The sequence below is a fragment of the Erinaceus europaeus genome, chromosome 8 (genome assembly GCF_950295315.1).
Source record: "Erinaceus europaeus chromosome 8, mEriEur2.1, whole genome shotgun sequence".
Classification (NCBI taxonomy): Eukaryota; Metazoa; Chordata; class Mammalia; order Eulipotyphla; family Erinaceidae; genus Erinaceus; species Erinaceus europaeus.
In genome coordinates, this window is record NC_080169.1 from 101402662 (window position 1) to 101417629 (window position 14968).

Genomic DNA, 14968 nt, shown 5'->3' on the forward strand with positions numbered 1-14968 from the left:
AAAGCTGTAGGTTTGGGGTCCAAGTATATACCATGATCCCATCAAACGGACCTTACAACTTCATTCTCCAATTTCACTACTACCCCCTTCAGTAGAGCAGAGGTTAAAATGCAAAGACCAGCAGTTAGGTTGCTATTACAGTCCCCATGACTCACCAGCTCTTACTGCCTCGTTCTCCAGTACGACCCGATTAAAAATAAAGCGGATATACTTGGAAGGGGCAGGTGTCCTGGGGCCCTCTTTGCCCAACAAGTGTAGAATCTTAGTTGCCAGGACAGTGTGTTCACAGTCCTCAATGAATTCGCAGAGGTGAGCCAGGCCGGCTTCTTTGCTTTCAGGGTTCTCTTCCACCACGCTGATTATGCAGTCAACAATGGCTCGCTTATATTCAAAGCCCCCCTGACAAGAGAGAAAACCACCGTTCATTCTCTTTGATCTTATGTATTTACTATTGGGTAGACTGCGAGAAATCGAGGAGGGGGGAGACAGAGATCAGGAGAGAGGCAACTGCAGCCCTGCTTCCCTACTCTTGAAGCTTTTCCCTTGTAGGTGGGGACCAGGGGTTTGAACCTGGGTCCTTCTGCACTGTAATGTGTGCACTTAACCAGCTGTGCCACCGCCTGCCCCCCTCCTCCCCCCACCACCAGTCATTCTCTGTGCACATTCTGGAGGAATGTTAATACTTCCAGGCTCATACATGTCTCCTACATGTCTCCTACATGTCTTACATTTCATGTCTCCTCCCATTGAGATGTGTCTTTCTCCAGGTGGGAGAGCCAGTTCAAAAACCTGTTTAGTAATGGTGAGACAGCACCCGGAACTCAGCAGGCCATCGGAAAGGCAGGCTGAGATGATAAAGAGCTGTGCTTAACGGTACTGTGGTACTGAATGCGGAGGTGAGGGAGCAATTTCCTATGCACAGAAAGGAGCCCACCACTCTTTTCTTTTTTTATAGGGGAGATGAATGGTTGATACATGGGTATAATTCCTCAATTTTCTGCAAAACCCTCTCACTTCCAGTCTAGGTCCTCCTTCACCATCATACACCAGGCCCTCAAAACCCCAGCCCCCAGAGTCCTTTGCCTGGCACAACACACCAAACCCAAGGTCTACTTTGTGTCTCCCCTTTCTGTTCTTATTTTTCAACTTCTGTCCATGAGCAAGATCATGCCATATTCACCCTTTCTGGCTTATCTCACTCAACATGATTCCTTCAAGTTCCATCCAAGGTGAGGTGAAGAAGGTGAATTTATCACTTTTGATACTTGGCAGTAGTCCATTGTGTATATATACCACAAGTTTCTCAGCCACTCATCTGTTGTTGGATACCCAGGTTGCTTCCAGGTTTGGGCTACTACAAGTTATGTTGCTATGAACATTAAGTAGACACATATTTTTGGATGAGTATGTTTGATTCCAGGAGAGGAATTGCTGGGTCACTTCTAGCCTTCTGAGAGCTCTCCAGACTGCTCTACAACTAGGCTGGAGTCCACTACTCTATATTATCATCATCAGCATCATCTATCAGAGGACTGCTCAGCACTGGCTTATGGTGGTGTGGGGGATTAAAACTGAAACATCAGAGCCTCAGGCATGAGAACCTGTTAGTATAACCATTATGCTATCTACCCCGCCCTGGAGTCTACTACTCTATTCCACTGCTAGTGGAAAGCAAACGAGTATAGCCATTATGGAGAAGAGTATGGAAAATCTGTAAACAAATACAAGTGGAAATACTTTATGATCCATCCTAGGTATTATTATTACTTTATGATCCATCCTAGGCATACTTAAAACACGTGAAAATACTAATTTGAGGGACATATACACCCCCATGTTCATAGCTGCATTATTTACCATAGCCAAAATAAGGAAGTAATCTAAATGCTCAGGCACACAAGACTGGATAAAGATGATATGAGATATATGCTCGATGAAGTACTACTCAGCAATTAAACAAGATGATCTTGTTTCCAAATGCATGGACCAGAGGAAATTGTGATTAGTGCAATAAGGAAGTGAAGGACAGCTACTGGATGATTTCACACATATGAGGAATATAGAAAACTGAAACACAAGAACTTGGAGAGAGAAAAAAAAGTCAACCCATAAATAAGGCCTTGGGAGAATTACAGTAGCTATCACTGTGGAAGAGGAGGCACAGAACTTTGGTGGTGGGTATGGGGTGTATTATTATCTTATAAACGTGTAAATCATTATTGACTTGCTAATAATAATAATAGGAAGGAAGAGAAAAGACTCCACCTACATCATCCCGGAGCATGTTGGAGAGGAAAGACATCATGACGCCATGCTTGCGAGGGTACTTCTGACAGAGCGAAGTGATTGCCTGCACGACCACCACCTGTAGGGAAGCAAACACACAGGGCAAGTCACCTCTGTACTGTCAGCTACTAGAGAGACTTTTTGTTTATTTGCCAAATGGATTTAGACGGTGCTGCTGTAGTTACCTAAAAGGACAGTAATGGTTTTCATTAAAATAAGCAAGGAAACTTCAAGGAAAAAACAAAACAGTGTGAAGTCAAATTCATCTAAGACTCCTTCCTGGGCCAGCATGAGAGCTCAGCTGGAAGGTGCCTGCCTTGCCATGATACACAAAACCTCTATCAATAGGCTGAAGCGGCTCCCCTGCCCACACACTGGTGGGAAGCTCAGGTACTGTGTTTCCCTCTTCCTCTATCTGGGGAAAAACAGATCAGCCTGGAGCAATGAAGCCCTGGTAATGACAGAGGGAGAGAAGGAGAGGGAGAGGGAGAGGGAGAGGGAGAGGGAGAGGGAGAGGGAGAGGGAGAGGGAGAGGGAGAGGGAGAGGGAGAGGGGTATCAAGAGCAAGTGAGGGAGAGGGTGGCAGGCTAGCTCTATTCCTTTACTCCAAACAAAGGAGCACCTAAAAGATTTTTTAAGTGAACAGGAAAGATAAAAGGCTTAAACAGGCTGAATTCCACAGGACAGATAATTAATTACCTAGGAACCAACACACAAAATGGTTTCTAGAGGATTTTTATCACAGGATCATATCAAGGGACCAAAGAGGTGGCTCAGCAGTAGAGTGCAGGCCTTACCTGTGGGGTCATATGGGTTCAATCCCTGGCACCATGTAAAACAAAGAAAAACTAAATGGAGCATCACGAATGGCAGAGTGGGCCTCTGGTCTGTCTGTCTCCTCACTCATGCTCACACACAAATGATGTTAATCATATGATGATGATGACGACACCAGTGTCAAGACCTAAGAAGATACAGGGTTTTACCCTAGACCTAAGCTAAGAAGTTAACCTGTCATGGATTCATTGAATGAGTCTAGACTCCTCGGTCAGAGAGGAATGATAGTTCATCCCAGTAACAGCAGTAGTTATAGCATGAATATTTTGGGGTCATTTAGAGACCCAGTTCCCAGAGGGCACTGCAAAAGCACCAGCTACTACCTGGACCTCAGTAGGCTGCCCTGCAAGAGAAGAAGCCTGAGGTACAGACCTTGAATGTCTGACGATGGATGGTGAGCACATTTGTCCTTTGTTCTGAAGGGCAAGTATTCACCTCTGATATAATAAATAGTTGACAGGTTTGTTCTTTGCTCTAGAGGGAGCATCAGCTGTGACTTCTAGGGCTGTAGAGAAACCTGCCCTTTATTTAAGGGGGAAGACACTATCAGGCTGGCAGGTGTACTTGGTTGAATGCACATGTTACAATGCACAAGGACCTGGGTTCAAGCCCTAGTCCTCTACCTGCAGGGGGGAAAGCTTTTTTAGTGAAGTAGTGTTGCAGGTGTCTCTCTATCACTCTTCCCCCTCGATTTCTGGCTGTCTCTACCCAATAAATAAATAGATAATACCAAAAAAAGAGAAAACTGATTAATATTGGGGTTAGGTGGTTGGCGCACCTGGTTGAGCAAACACGTTGTAATACACAAGGACCCAAGTTCAATTCCCCTGCCCTCCACATACAGGTGGGGCGCTTCATGAGCAGTAAAGCAGTGCTCCTCTTCCCCTCTCAATTTTTTCTCTGCCTTATCAAATAAGTGCGTAAAATTTTAAAAAGAAAGCAAACTGATTAATATAATAACTCACCAGGTCTAAAGGTTTTATATGATGAATTGAGTCTAAAGAGAAAGGTCATATGGTCATATCCGTAGATGTTGAAAGTCTTTAATTAATTCTAACAACTGTTTCTAACAAAAATTCTTGAAGAAAATAAAGGAATGAATATTTCTATTTGATACATACCTCTTAACTTTTATTTTCTGGGAGGGGTGAAGGGTGGGGGTGGTAACAGAGGCTTCATACATGTCTGATTTCACTGCTCCAGGCTGCTGTTTTATTTGGAGAAGAGAAACAACACAACACTGGAGCTTCCTACAGGGCAATCGTAATTTCTATGAAGTGGTGGGGCTCAAAAGCCAAAGTGGGGGCACAGCAAGGTACCTGCCATACCAGGTAAGTTATCTCTCCAGTCTTTCCCTCAACTCTTAATGCAGAATATCAATTAATAGGGAACATCAAAAAGAAACATAAGGATGGCACTAATTTCACAGTTATTGAGCATTCCTCTGGAGATAGCAGCCAGTGTAGTTAGATAACTAGCAAAAATAAGGAGTAAGAATCAGAAAATAAAAGACAAGAGTACGTTTATGGACAGTATGCCTAGGCACCCTGAAGAACCAATGATGGGGCAGGGGAGATAGTATAATGGTTATGCAAAAGAGACTCAAAATTGCCAGAGGTTACAAAATGCCAGGTTCAATCCCCTGCACCACCAGAAGCTAGAGCTGAGCAGTGCTCTAGTAAAACTAAAAATAGTAGTAATAAAAATCAGTGCTAAAACTAAGTCAATAAAATTTTGGCAAGGTACCAAGATATAAAATAAGCATGAAAAAAAAAAAAGCAATACTACCCATATAAATGAATAGTAAGTAGTTATATGATAATAAAGAATAAAATTAGTAGCAAGAGCAAAAATGATAAAATAATTTTCCTAAAGATTAAAAATACTACATTTCTGAAAGGCACAAATGTAGATTCAACAAATTAAAAGCCATCCCTTTTTCTTGATTAAGACCTATCATAATACCATCAAGATAATCATCTGTTTTCCCGAGTTAGCTTATGAAGTTAATGTGATTCCAAAAAGAAAACTGATATTTTTTTTCAATCCTTCTATCACTTTATTGAGGAAATGCTGACTCACAGGACTTTGTTGATACAAGGGCACATTTCCACATTTCCCCTAGATGGGCATCAGGACATTTCACTTTCAATCAAGCCATCATCTTATTCCATCTTAAGGATTTAGGTCTCCAATACCCCCTCCTGAGTCCCCAAATCTGCTGTGACAGACTACTGTCCACTGAGGATTTACTACTGCATACAAAAGGTATGGCAAATAAAGTCCAATGACAAATGTGCTGAAATGTCTAACACCACTATGCAAGTAAGTGAACACAGCGCGCGCGTGCACGCACACGCATGCGCACACACACACACAGCCACAAATAGTAATTCAAGCTGTACTGTAAACAAAATATAACTAATACCATTAAAATACAATAAGTTATCTTTTATCATGGAGGCAGACAGAGCTTTCTTAGGATCAGGAGAAAATATTTCACTGATACACTAGTAATATTCTGAACACATACACACACACACACACACACACACACACCTTTACATAACATAGGAAACAAATACCAAGAATTCAGCAGAAAAAGGAAGAAAAAAAAAACAAGCAGACTTTCAAAAAAGTATTAACTAATCCTGTTATTAACAGTATGTTAAATTTAACAGTATGTTAAATTCCTGAATAATAAGAAAAATTCACATTAGAACTGTATCAGAATACCCACTTTCACCCATCAGAGTAACAAAACTTCAAAATACAATACACTGCTGACAAGGCTAGGGGGAAACTGGACTCATGTACTGCTGGTAGAATTTAGCATTTTCCACAAAACTATGTATTAGCCTTTCAACCTATCAACTAAGCTTCTAGGTATTTATTCTGTGGCTACACATCTAGCTTATTGCAAAGATACTTGCAGAAGGTTATCCACCTGCAGCATTATTTATAACTTATTTAATAAACTACCTAAATGCCTAAGAACAGGCTATACATTCAATATACACAACAAAATGGCATTCATAAGCTCCCAAGGAACTCCAAAGAGCAAAAGGCTAAGTTTATAAAAAAACAGAGTCAGTATTGCTTGGCTGAGAAGTAAGAATGAAAGAATAAAATCTTCCAGTTCAATTTTTATAACTAAAATTCTTCTTTGGATTAGCAGATAAACTTTCACAGGTATCTCAACAATTCTATTTAGTAATATACTAGAAGTCCTAGCCATTTTAATAAGGCAAGGAGAAAACATTCAAACTGGAAATGAACAAGGAAAACTATGGTCGTGGAAATGATCATTTATGTAACGCATCCTAAGGGCTGTGTATAGTAACTACAAGAAGCAGTAAGGGTACTCAGCAAGATACCAAGTTCCATATAGAAAAGTGAGAAATTATATACACTTGAAGCAAGCACCAAAATGGAAAGTATAGGGGTCAGGGAGTTGTGTACCTGGTTGAGCACATATGTAACCATGGCCAAGGACCTGATTTCAAGCTTCCAGTCCCCATAAAATATGTCAATATAAATTTAATAAACATATGCAAAAGACCTCTAGAGTAAATCTTACAAACCATTGCTCAGAGCAATTTAAGATGACCTCAATAAAAGGGGAGACATATATCGCATTTGTGAACTGGGAGACACTGTCAGTTCTCCCCAGAGTGATTCATAGATTCAACATCACCACAATCTTAATCCTAGCAGGCTTTATTTTATAGAAACGCTAGGCTGGTTCTAAATTCATGGGTAAAAGCAAAGGAACTACAATAGTAAAATACCAAGAACAATTCTGGAAAAGTTCGTAACTTGACATTTAAGAGGTATCATAAAGCAGCATGACTCAGTAGAGAATGGTTCTGACATAGGGCTGACATGCACATCAACATAATGTGCTAAGGAGCCCAGAAGCAGACCTACAAGGATTTGGTTATCTGTTTGCAGACAAAGATGCCAAAGCACTCTAGTTGGAAGAGAAAGGGAAGGAGTCAGGTGGTGGCGCACCTGGTTGAGCGCATATGTTACAATGCGCAAGGATCGGGGTTCGAGCCTTGTGGGGAAAAAGTTTTGAAAGTCATGAAGCAGTGTTGCAGGTGTCTCTCTGTCTCTCTCCCTCTCTGTTACCCCCTTCTCTTTCAATTTCTGGCTGTCTCTATACATAAATAAAGATAATAAAAAATTAGAAAAAAAGAAAGGGGAGTCTTTTAATAAGTTGTGCTGGAATGACCATCACAATGGTGGAAAATATTCTCACAAATACACAAAAAGCCATTGAAGTTGGGTCACAAACCAAAATGTGATGAAAACATAAGCCACTTAGAATAAAGCAGATACACAGATATATAGAGATATATAGGGATAGAGATATAAAGAAAAGAGTGATGAGGGTGGGCAAACAGCCCAGAAGGCTAGTGCACCCTTCCTTTTGAGGGGGGCTGGGCAGTGGCACATTGGGTTAAGCATACATAATGTGAAGTGCAAGGACCCGTGCAAGGATTCCAGTTTGAGTCCCCAGCTCCCCACCTGCAGGAGGGTTGCTTCACAAGTGGTGTGGCAGGTCTGCAGTTATCTCTCTTTCTCTCCCCGACTTCCCTCCTCTCTCCATTTCTCTCTATCCTATCCAACAACAGCAACAGTAACAATAACAAAAATGGAAAAAAATGGCCAGCAGGAGCAGTGGATTCGTAGCCCCAGTGTAAGGAAGGAAGGAAGGAAGGAAGAAAGGAAGGAAGGAAGGAAGGTAGAGAGAAAGAGAGAGAGAGAGAGAAAGGAGTGACACCACAGTATCACATTAATTACTCCAAGATCCTTGGAGTGCTCAATGTAGTTCCCAGTGCTCTCTTATATTGTCAGCGATCAAACCCAGGATCTAACATCTGTATGTTCTGCTGGGTAGGCCATCTCCTGGCCCCTCACAAATATATTTATATATTGGAGGTACACAACACTTTCTTAAGATACAGAAAGTATTAACTGCAGCAAAACACACATATATGCACCGTCTTAAGAAACTGAAAACTTAAACACCTAGAATTGCCAAAAACATCTTGAGGTAAAGAAACAGAAATGGAGGCATCACACTCCCAGACCTTAAACTATATTATAAAGCCATCTTCATCAAAACAGCATGGTACTGGAACAAAACAGGCACACAGACCAGTGGAACAGAACTGAAAGCCCAGAAATAAATCCCCACACCTATGGACATCTAATCTTTGATAAGGGGGCCCAAAGGATTAAATGGAAAAAGGAGGCTCTCTTCAATAAATGGGGCTGGGAAAACTGGGTCATAACATGCAGAAGAATGAAACTGAACCACTTTATCTCACCAGAAACAAAAATCAACTCCAAATGGATCAAAGACCTGGATGTCAGACCAGAAACAATTAAATACTTAGAAAAAAAAAAACATTGGTAAAACACTTTCCCACCTACACCTCAAGGACATCTTTGATGAATCAAACCCAATTGCAAGGAAGACTAAAGCAGAAACAAACCAATGGGACTACATCAAATTGAAAAGCTTCTGCACATCCAAAGAAACTATTAAACAAACAAAGAGACCCCTCACAGAATGGGAGAAGATCTTCACATGCCATACATCAGACAAGAAACTAATCACCAAAATATATAAAGAGCTCAGCAAACTTAGCACTAAAAAAGCAAATCACCTCATCCAAAAATGGGCAAAGGATATGAACAAAACATTCATCTCAGAGGAGATCCAAAAGGCTAACATATGAAAAACTGCTCTAGGTCACTGATTGTCAGAGAAATGCAAATTAAGACAACACTAAGATACCACCTCACTCCTGTAAGAATGGCATACATCAAAAAGGACAGCAGCAACAAATGCTGGAGAGGCTGTGGGGACAGAGGAACCCTTTTACAATGCTGGTGGGAATGTAAATTGGCCCAGCCTCTGTGGAGAGCAGTCTGGAAAACTCTCACAAGGCTAGACATGGACCTTCCATATGACCCATTAATTCCTCCCCTGGGATTATATCCCAAGGAATCCATAACACCCAACCAAAAAGAGGTGTGTACTCCTATGTTCCTAGCAGCACAATTCATAATAGCTAAAACCTGAAAGCAACCCAGGTGCCCAACAACAGATGAGTGGCTGAGAAAGCTGTGGTATATATACACAATGGAATTACTATGCAGCTATCAAGAACAATGAACCCACCTTCTCTGACCCATCTTGGAGAGAGCTAGAAGGAATTATGTTAAGTAAGCTAAGTCAGAAAGATAAAGATGAGTATGGGATGATCCCACTCATCAACAGAAGTTGAGAAAGAAGATCTGAAAGGGAAACTAAAAGCAGGACCTGACCAAATTGTAAGTAGGACACCAAAGTAAAAACCCTGTGGTGAGGGGTAGACATGCAGCTTCCTGGGACAGTGGGGGGTGGGAGTGGGTGGGAGGGATGGGTCACAGTCTTTTGGTGGTGGGAATGGTGTTTATGTACACTCCTAGCAAAATGTAGTCATATAAATCACTAGTTAATTAATATGAGAAAGGGAAAATTAATTGTATGTCTTGAAGTTTTCTAAAACACAGACTGAGTCTTTTTAATATATAGGCTGTGTATTTGATATGCGGACTCTCTCAAAAGCCTAGACCAAGTAGATCAGAAGCAACCAATAGCACAGCTATATACAAGATACTAGGTATTGTACAGCAAACCCTAACAAAAGGACTTTTCAAAGTTAACCCAATTACCAAATAATGTGATGATAACATTAACTATCCATTGTCTTTTTGAACCCTAAGACAGCAGGAACCTATCATCTCCACTATAGAGCCTCTACTTCCCCCAGTCCTGGAACCCTTGGATATGGCCCACTTTCCCGTATGCCTCTCCCAATCCATATCAAATAATATTGCATCTGCCGTTCGCAACCTAATCAACACAACGATTGCCACCTCAACATGCTTAACTTCAGACTGTGTCCAGAGACTTCACGTGTGGAATGACAACCCCTCAACTTCATTACTCGGGTGAGACCTTTCCTTTCATAGTATACTCTAATTCCATCCCAGGTGATTCACTTTCTAACAAAGTCCCAAAACCTAGATATACACCAGTTTCTGTAAGAGAGAGAGCATATGTTCACACGTATCCATAAACTACTATAAAATATATACCTGAAAGCAGAAGTACACTAGAGTTTGCAGTGAGTACCCCCCCAAGACTTCCTCTCCACTATTCCAAGCTTTGGGTCCATGATTGCTCAACAATTTGTTTGGCTTTGTATGTTAACTCTCTTTTCAGCCACCAGGTTCCAGATGTCATCAGGATGCCGGCCAGGCTTCCCTGGACTGAAGACCCCACCAATGTGTCCTGGAGCTCTGCTTCCCCAGAGACCCACCCTAATAGGGAAAGTCAATGCCCATGTTCAGCGGGGAAGCAATTACAGAAGCCAGACCTTCTACCTTCTGCAACCCTCAATGTCCCTGGGTCCATGCTCCCAGAGGGATAGAGAATGGGAAAGCTATCAGGGGAGGGGGTAGGTTATGGAGATTGGGTGGTGGGAATTGTGTGGAGTTGTACCCCTCCTACCTTATGGTTTTGTTCATTAATCCTTTCTTAAATAAAAAATTTTTTAAAAATGAGGCAAATGCAAGTTATGGAAAACCATGGTCATATTAAATGCTTACCTTGAACTCATCTGAGATTTCAGACACAAAGGAAGATATCTGCTTCATGAGTCGGTCCACACTGGCCTCGCTTCCTGTTTTGAGGAGTGTAGTAATTGCCAAGGTAGCAATGCTCCTGTTTGAATCTGTGATCAAGTTTTCCAAGTCCAGGTTACAGGCAATCACCGCAGAGGGGTGTTTCATTGCCACCTTGTGGGAGGGCAAGAAAAAAAAAAAAGGCGGCCTCTTAATTAAGGTGAGTGGATTTTCCAAAACCAAAATAGGACAAGACAGGTTAAACGTAATTGCTGCAAGAATGCAATGAATCAGCTATTAATGATCACCTGCCATAGTACAGCACAGCACTTTCTCTTCCTAGGATTTTACAGCCTTTACAGCATGACAGTCTGTTAATTTATTGCAGGTGACCTGGTTTTCCTTGTGATAACGTCTATTTACTCTAGGAGATGGTAGGATCTCTAGGAATAGGGCTTAGCATGGTAAACATTGTTCAACAAAGCTCGTTGATATCTTTATCACTAAGAAAACAGTTCCGTATTTAATCTATCAAATTCTACTCCAAAGTGATTGCTCATGGTCATTAAAACTTGTCTGTCATTCTCCTTTGTTTTGCCAATGTTGTTCACCTCTCTATTTATAGGACCCCTTGCCTAGAAAATTAACACTTTGAAAACTCAGCGAAGTGCAAGAATACTGATGAAGGATCTAATATACACTAGATTAGCTCTTCAGAACGTAATTTGAATTGCTATTCCACAACGGTTCAGAACTTTTTTCCTCTAATTACTCATATACTTAATTGTTAATCAGTCACAAACTGCTTTACAAGTCTCCTGCTATACTAAACTATTCTTCATGGTATAGTTAGTTAGCTTCCTCTGCTTTTGTATTGTGGTAGAACCACATGGTCAGTAGCCACGCGTGACGAACTGACTCTAAAGTATCAAAACTGGATTGTTACTGATTTGGTAGAAAAAACAGACAGCAAAATGTATATCTAATAATATTATACTAATTACATGTTAATAGGGCATTTTATATGATCAGGGTAGACAGGATAAGTTCATCTCACCTGAAGAGTTTTACTGTAGTTACTTTAAAGATTTAAACTACATATGCGACAAGCAAAATGTTTCTAATGAACAGCACTGTTGTGAGTGAAAGAACTTTCCAAAAAGCTCTTTTCCAAAAGAACTGTCTAAAGGGTTAGGAGACAGTTCACCCAGTAGAGTCTACACCATACAATGCATGAGGCTCCAGGTTTGAGCCCCAGTGCCCTGTGGGGGGACCCAGGGGAGCTGAATGGATGGTGAACAGTGCTGCTGCACCACTCCTCTTTCTCCCCCTCTTTTCCTCCTTCAATAATAATAATAATAATAACAACAATAGGAAGAAGAAAAAGGAGGAGGAGATGGTGGAGAAGAACTATCTTCAGTGCTGGAAAAATTCTGTATCAGCACCATGCAATACGATTGGCACTAACCACATTTGGCTACTGAGCACATAATTGTGACTAGAATGATTAAGAAAGTAAATTTTGAGCTGGGGAGATAGCATAATGGTTCTGCAAAAGACTTTCATGCATGAGGCTCCAAGGTCCCAGGTTCGACCTCCAGTACTGTCCTACTCCAGAGCTAAGCAGTGCTCTCTCTGGCCTCTCTCACTCTCTCTTTCTCTCATATCTCTCTCACTAAGATAAATAAAGGGGAGTCGGGCGGTAGCAAAGCAGGTTAAGTGCACATGGCGCAGCAAGGACCAGTGTAAGGATCCTGGTTCAAGCCCTTAGCTCCCCACCTGCAAAGGAGTCACTTCACAGGCGGTGAAGCAGGTCTGCAGGTGTCTGTCTTTCTCTCCCCCTCTCGGTACTTCCCTCCTCTATCCATCTCTCTGTGCTATCTAACAACATCAATAACAACAACAATAATAACTACAATAAAACAACAAGGGCAACAAAAGGGAATAAATTAAAAAAAAAACAAAGAACAAAAAGAAGATAAATAAAATACATTTTTAAAAGAAGATGAACTTTAAAAATTTTTATTTAACATAATTTTATTTTTATTGAGATATGATGGCACATAATTCTGTATTTCAGGCAGACAACATATTGATTTGTTACCTGTATATAGTACCAGATTATGACCATAGTAAGTCAATTTAACTGTCACCATAGCATAGCTACAAAATTTTTCCTCCAGTGATGAGAATTTTTAAGATTATTCTCTTATCAACTTTCAAACCTGCAACACAGTTTTCACTTTATTCCCAGTGTTGCACATTACATACCCATAAATTACTTTTTATTACAGTGACATGTATGTGTATCACCAAGTGGCCTTCCCAGACCAGTGCTTTAATTCTATATACTTAAGAGACAGTGAAACAGGGAGGGAGAGACACAGAGAGATGGCAGAGTGAGGTTGTAACTTGGGCTTGATGCTGGCACTACCAAATCCTCTGCTCCCAGGGGCCATATTTCCTTTCTATCTTTCTATTTTATTTGACAGGACAGAGGGAAATTGAGAAGGAAGGGGGAGAGAGAGAAAGAGAGAGACCTGCAAACTTGCTTTACTGCTAGCGAAACATCCCCCCTACAGGTAGGTAGTGAGGGCTCAAACCCAGGTCCTTGCACATTACGATATATTATACTTATCACTGGGGCTCGATGCCTGTCCTATGACTGCTCCTGGTGGCCATTATTCCATTACTGATGTTGCTGTCATTATTGTTGTTGTTGCTGCTATTGTCGCTGTTGCTCGATAGGACAGAGAGAAGTCAAGAGAAGAGGGGAAGACAGAAAGGGGGAGAGAAAGACTGTTTGTGAAGCAACCCCCTGCATCTGGGGAGCCAGGGACTCGAACTGGGATCTTTGCTCCAGTCCTTGCGCTATGCACAATGTCCGCTTACCCGGTACGCTACGGCCTGGCCCCCAAATAGTGTTTTCTTATACTTGTTGGTCAACTGTATTTTTTTTTTTAATTTTTTTATTGGGTAATTAATGTTTTACATTCAAGAGTAAATACAACAGTTTGTACATGCATAACATTTCTCAGTTTCCGTATAACAATACAACCCCCACTAGGTCCTCTGTCATCCTTTTTGGACACCAACTCTAGTTCAGGATCTACTTGTGTTTTCTCTTCTGATGTTGTTTTTCAACTTCTGCCAGAGAGTGAGATCATCCCATATTCAACTCACCCTTCTGTTTCTGACCTATTTTATTTAACATGAATTTTTCAAGGTCCATCCAAGATCGGCTGAAAACGGTGAAGTCACCGTTTTTAATAGCTGAGTAGTACTCCAATTGTGTATATAGACCACAACTTGCTCAGCCACTCATCTATTGCTGTACACCTGGGTTGCTTCCAGGTTTTGGCTATTACAAATTGTGCTGCTATGAACATAGGTATACACAGATCTTTTTGGATGGGTGTGTTGGGTTCCTTAGGATATAGCACCAGGAGAGGAATGGCAGGATCATAGGGTAGGTTCATTTCTAGCCTTCTGAGAGTTCTCCACAGAGGTTGGATCAATTTACATTCCCACCAGCAGTGCAGGAGAGTTCCTTTGACCTGATAACCTCTCTAGCATTTTCTACTGTTACCTTTTCTGATGTATGACATTCTTACAGGAGTGACGTGTTATCTCATTGTTGTCTTTATTTGCATTTCTCTGACAATCAAAGACTTGTAGCATTTTTTCATGTGTGTTGGCCTTTTGGATCTCTTTTGTGGTGAATATTCTGTTCATATCCTCTCCTCATTTTTAGGTGGGGTCATTTGTTTTTGCTGAGCTTGGGGAGCTCTTTATATATTTTGGTTATTAGCCTCTTGTCTGAAGTATGGCATGTGAAGACCTTCTCCCATTCTGTGAGGAATCTCTTGGTTTGGGTAGTGATTTCTTTTGCTGTGGAGAAGCTTTTTAATTTGATGTAGTCCCATAGGTTTATGCTTGCCTTAGTCTTCTCTGTCACTGGATTCATTTCATTGAAGATGTCATTAAAATTTATGTGGAAAAGAGTTCTGCCAATATTTTCCTCTAAGTATCTGATAGGTTCTGATCTAACATCCAAGTCCTTGATCCACTTGGAATTTACTTTTGTGTTGCTTAAGGCTGTGGTCTATTTACATCATCACTGTTTTACCTGAGACCCGCCCTGCCTGCAGGGCAC

At 41.1% G+C, this 14968-nt stretch overlaps 1 protein-coding gene across 3 annotated transcripts in view; it reads right to left on the reverse strand.

Annotated features, from left to right (window-relative positions):
* COPG2 (COPI coat complex subunit gamma 2) overlaps nucleotides 1–14968 on the reverse strand; it is a 153892-nt gene that overhangs the window by 72692 nt on the left and 66232 nt on the right. For all 3 annotated transcript variants that reach the window (XM_007524210.2, XM_060196567.1, XM_060196568.1), the window contains exons 12-14: nucleotides 10798–10986; nucleotides 2270–2365; nucleotides 156–399 (exon numbers count right to left, since the gene is read on the reverse strand). In XM_007524210.2, coding sequence (XP_007524272.1) covers nucleotides 156–399; nucleotides 2270–2365; nucleotides 10798–10986 — 529 coding nt within the window. The remainder of the gene's footprint in view (nucleotides 1–155; nucleotides 400–2269; nucleotides 2366–10797; nucleotides 10987–14968) is intronic.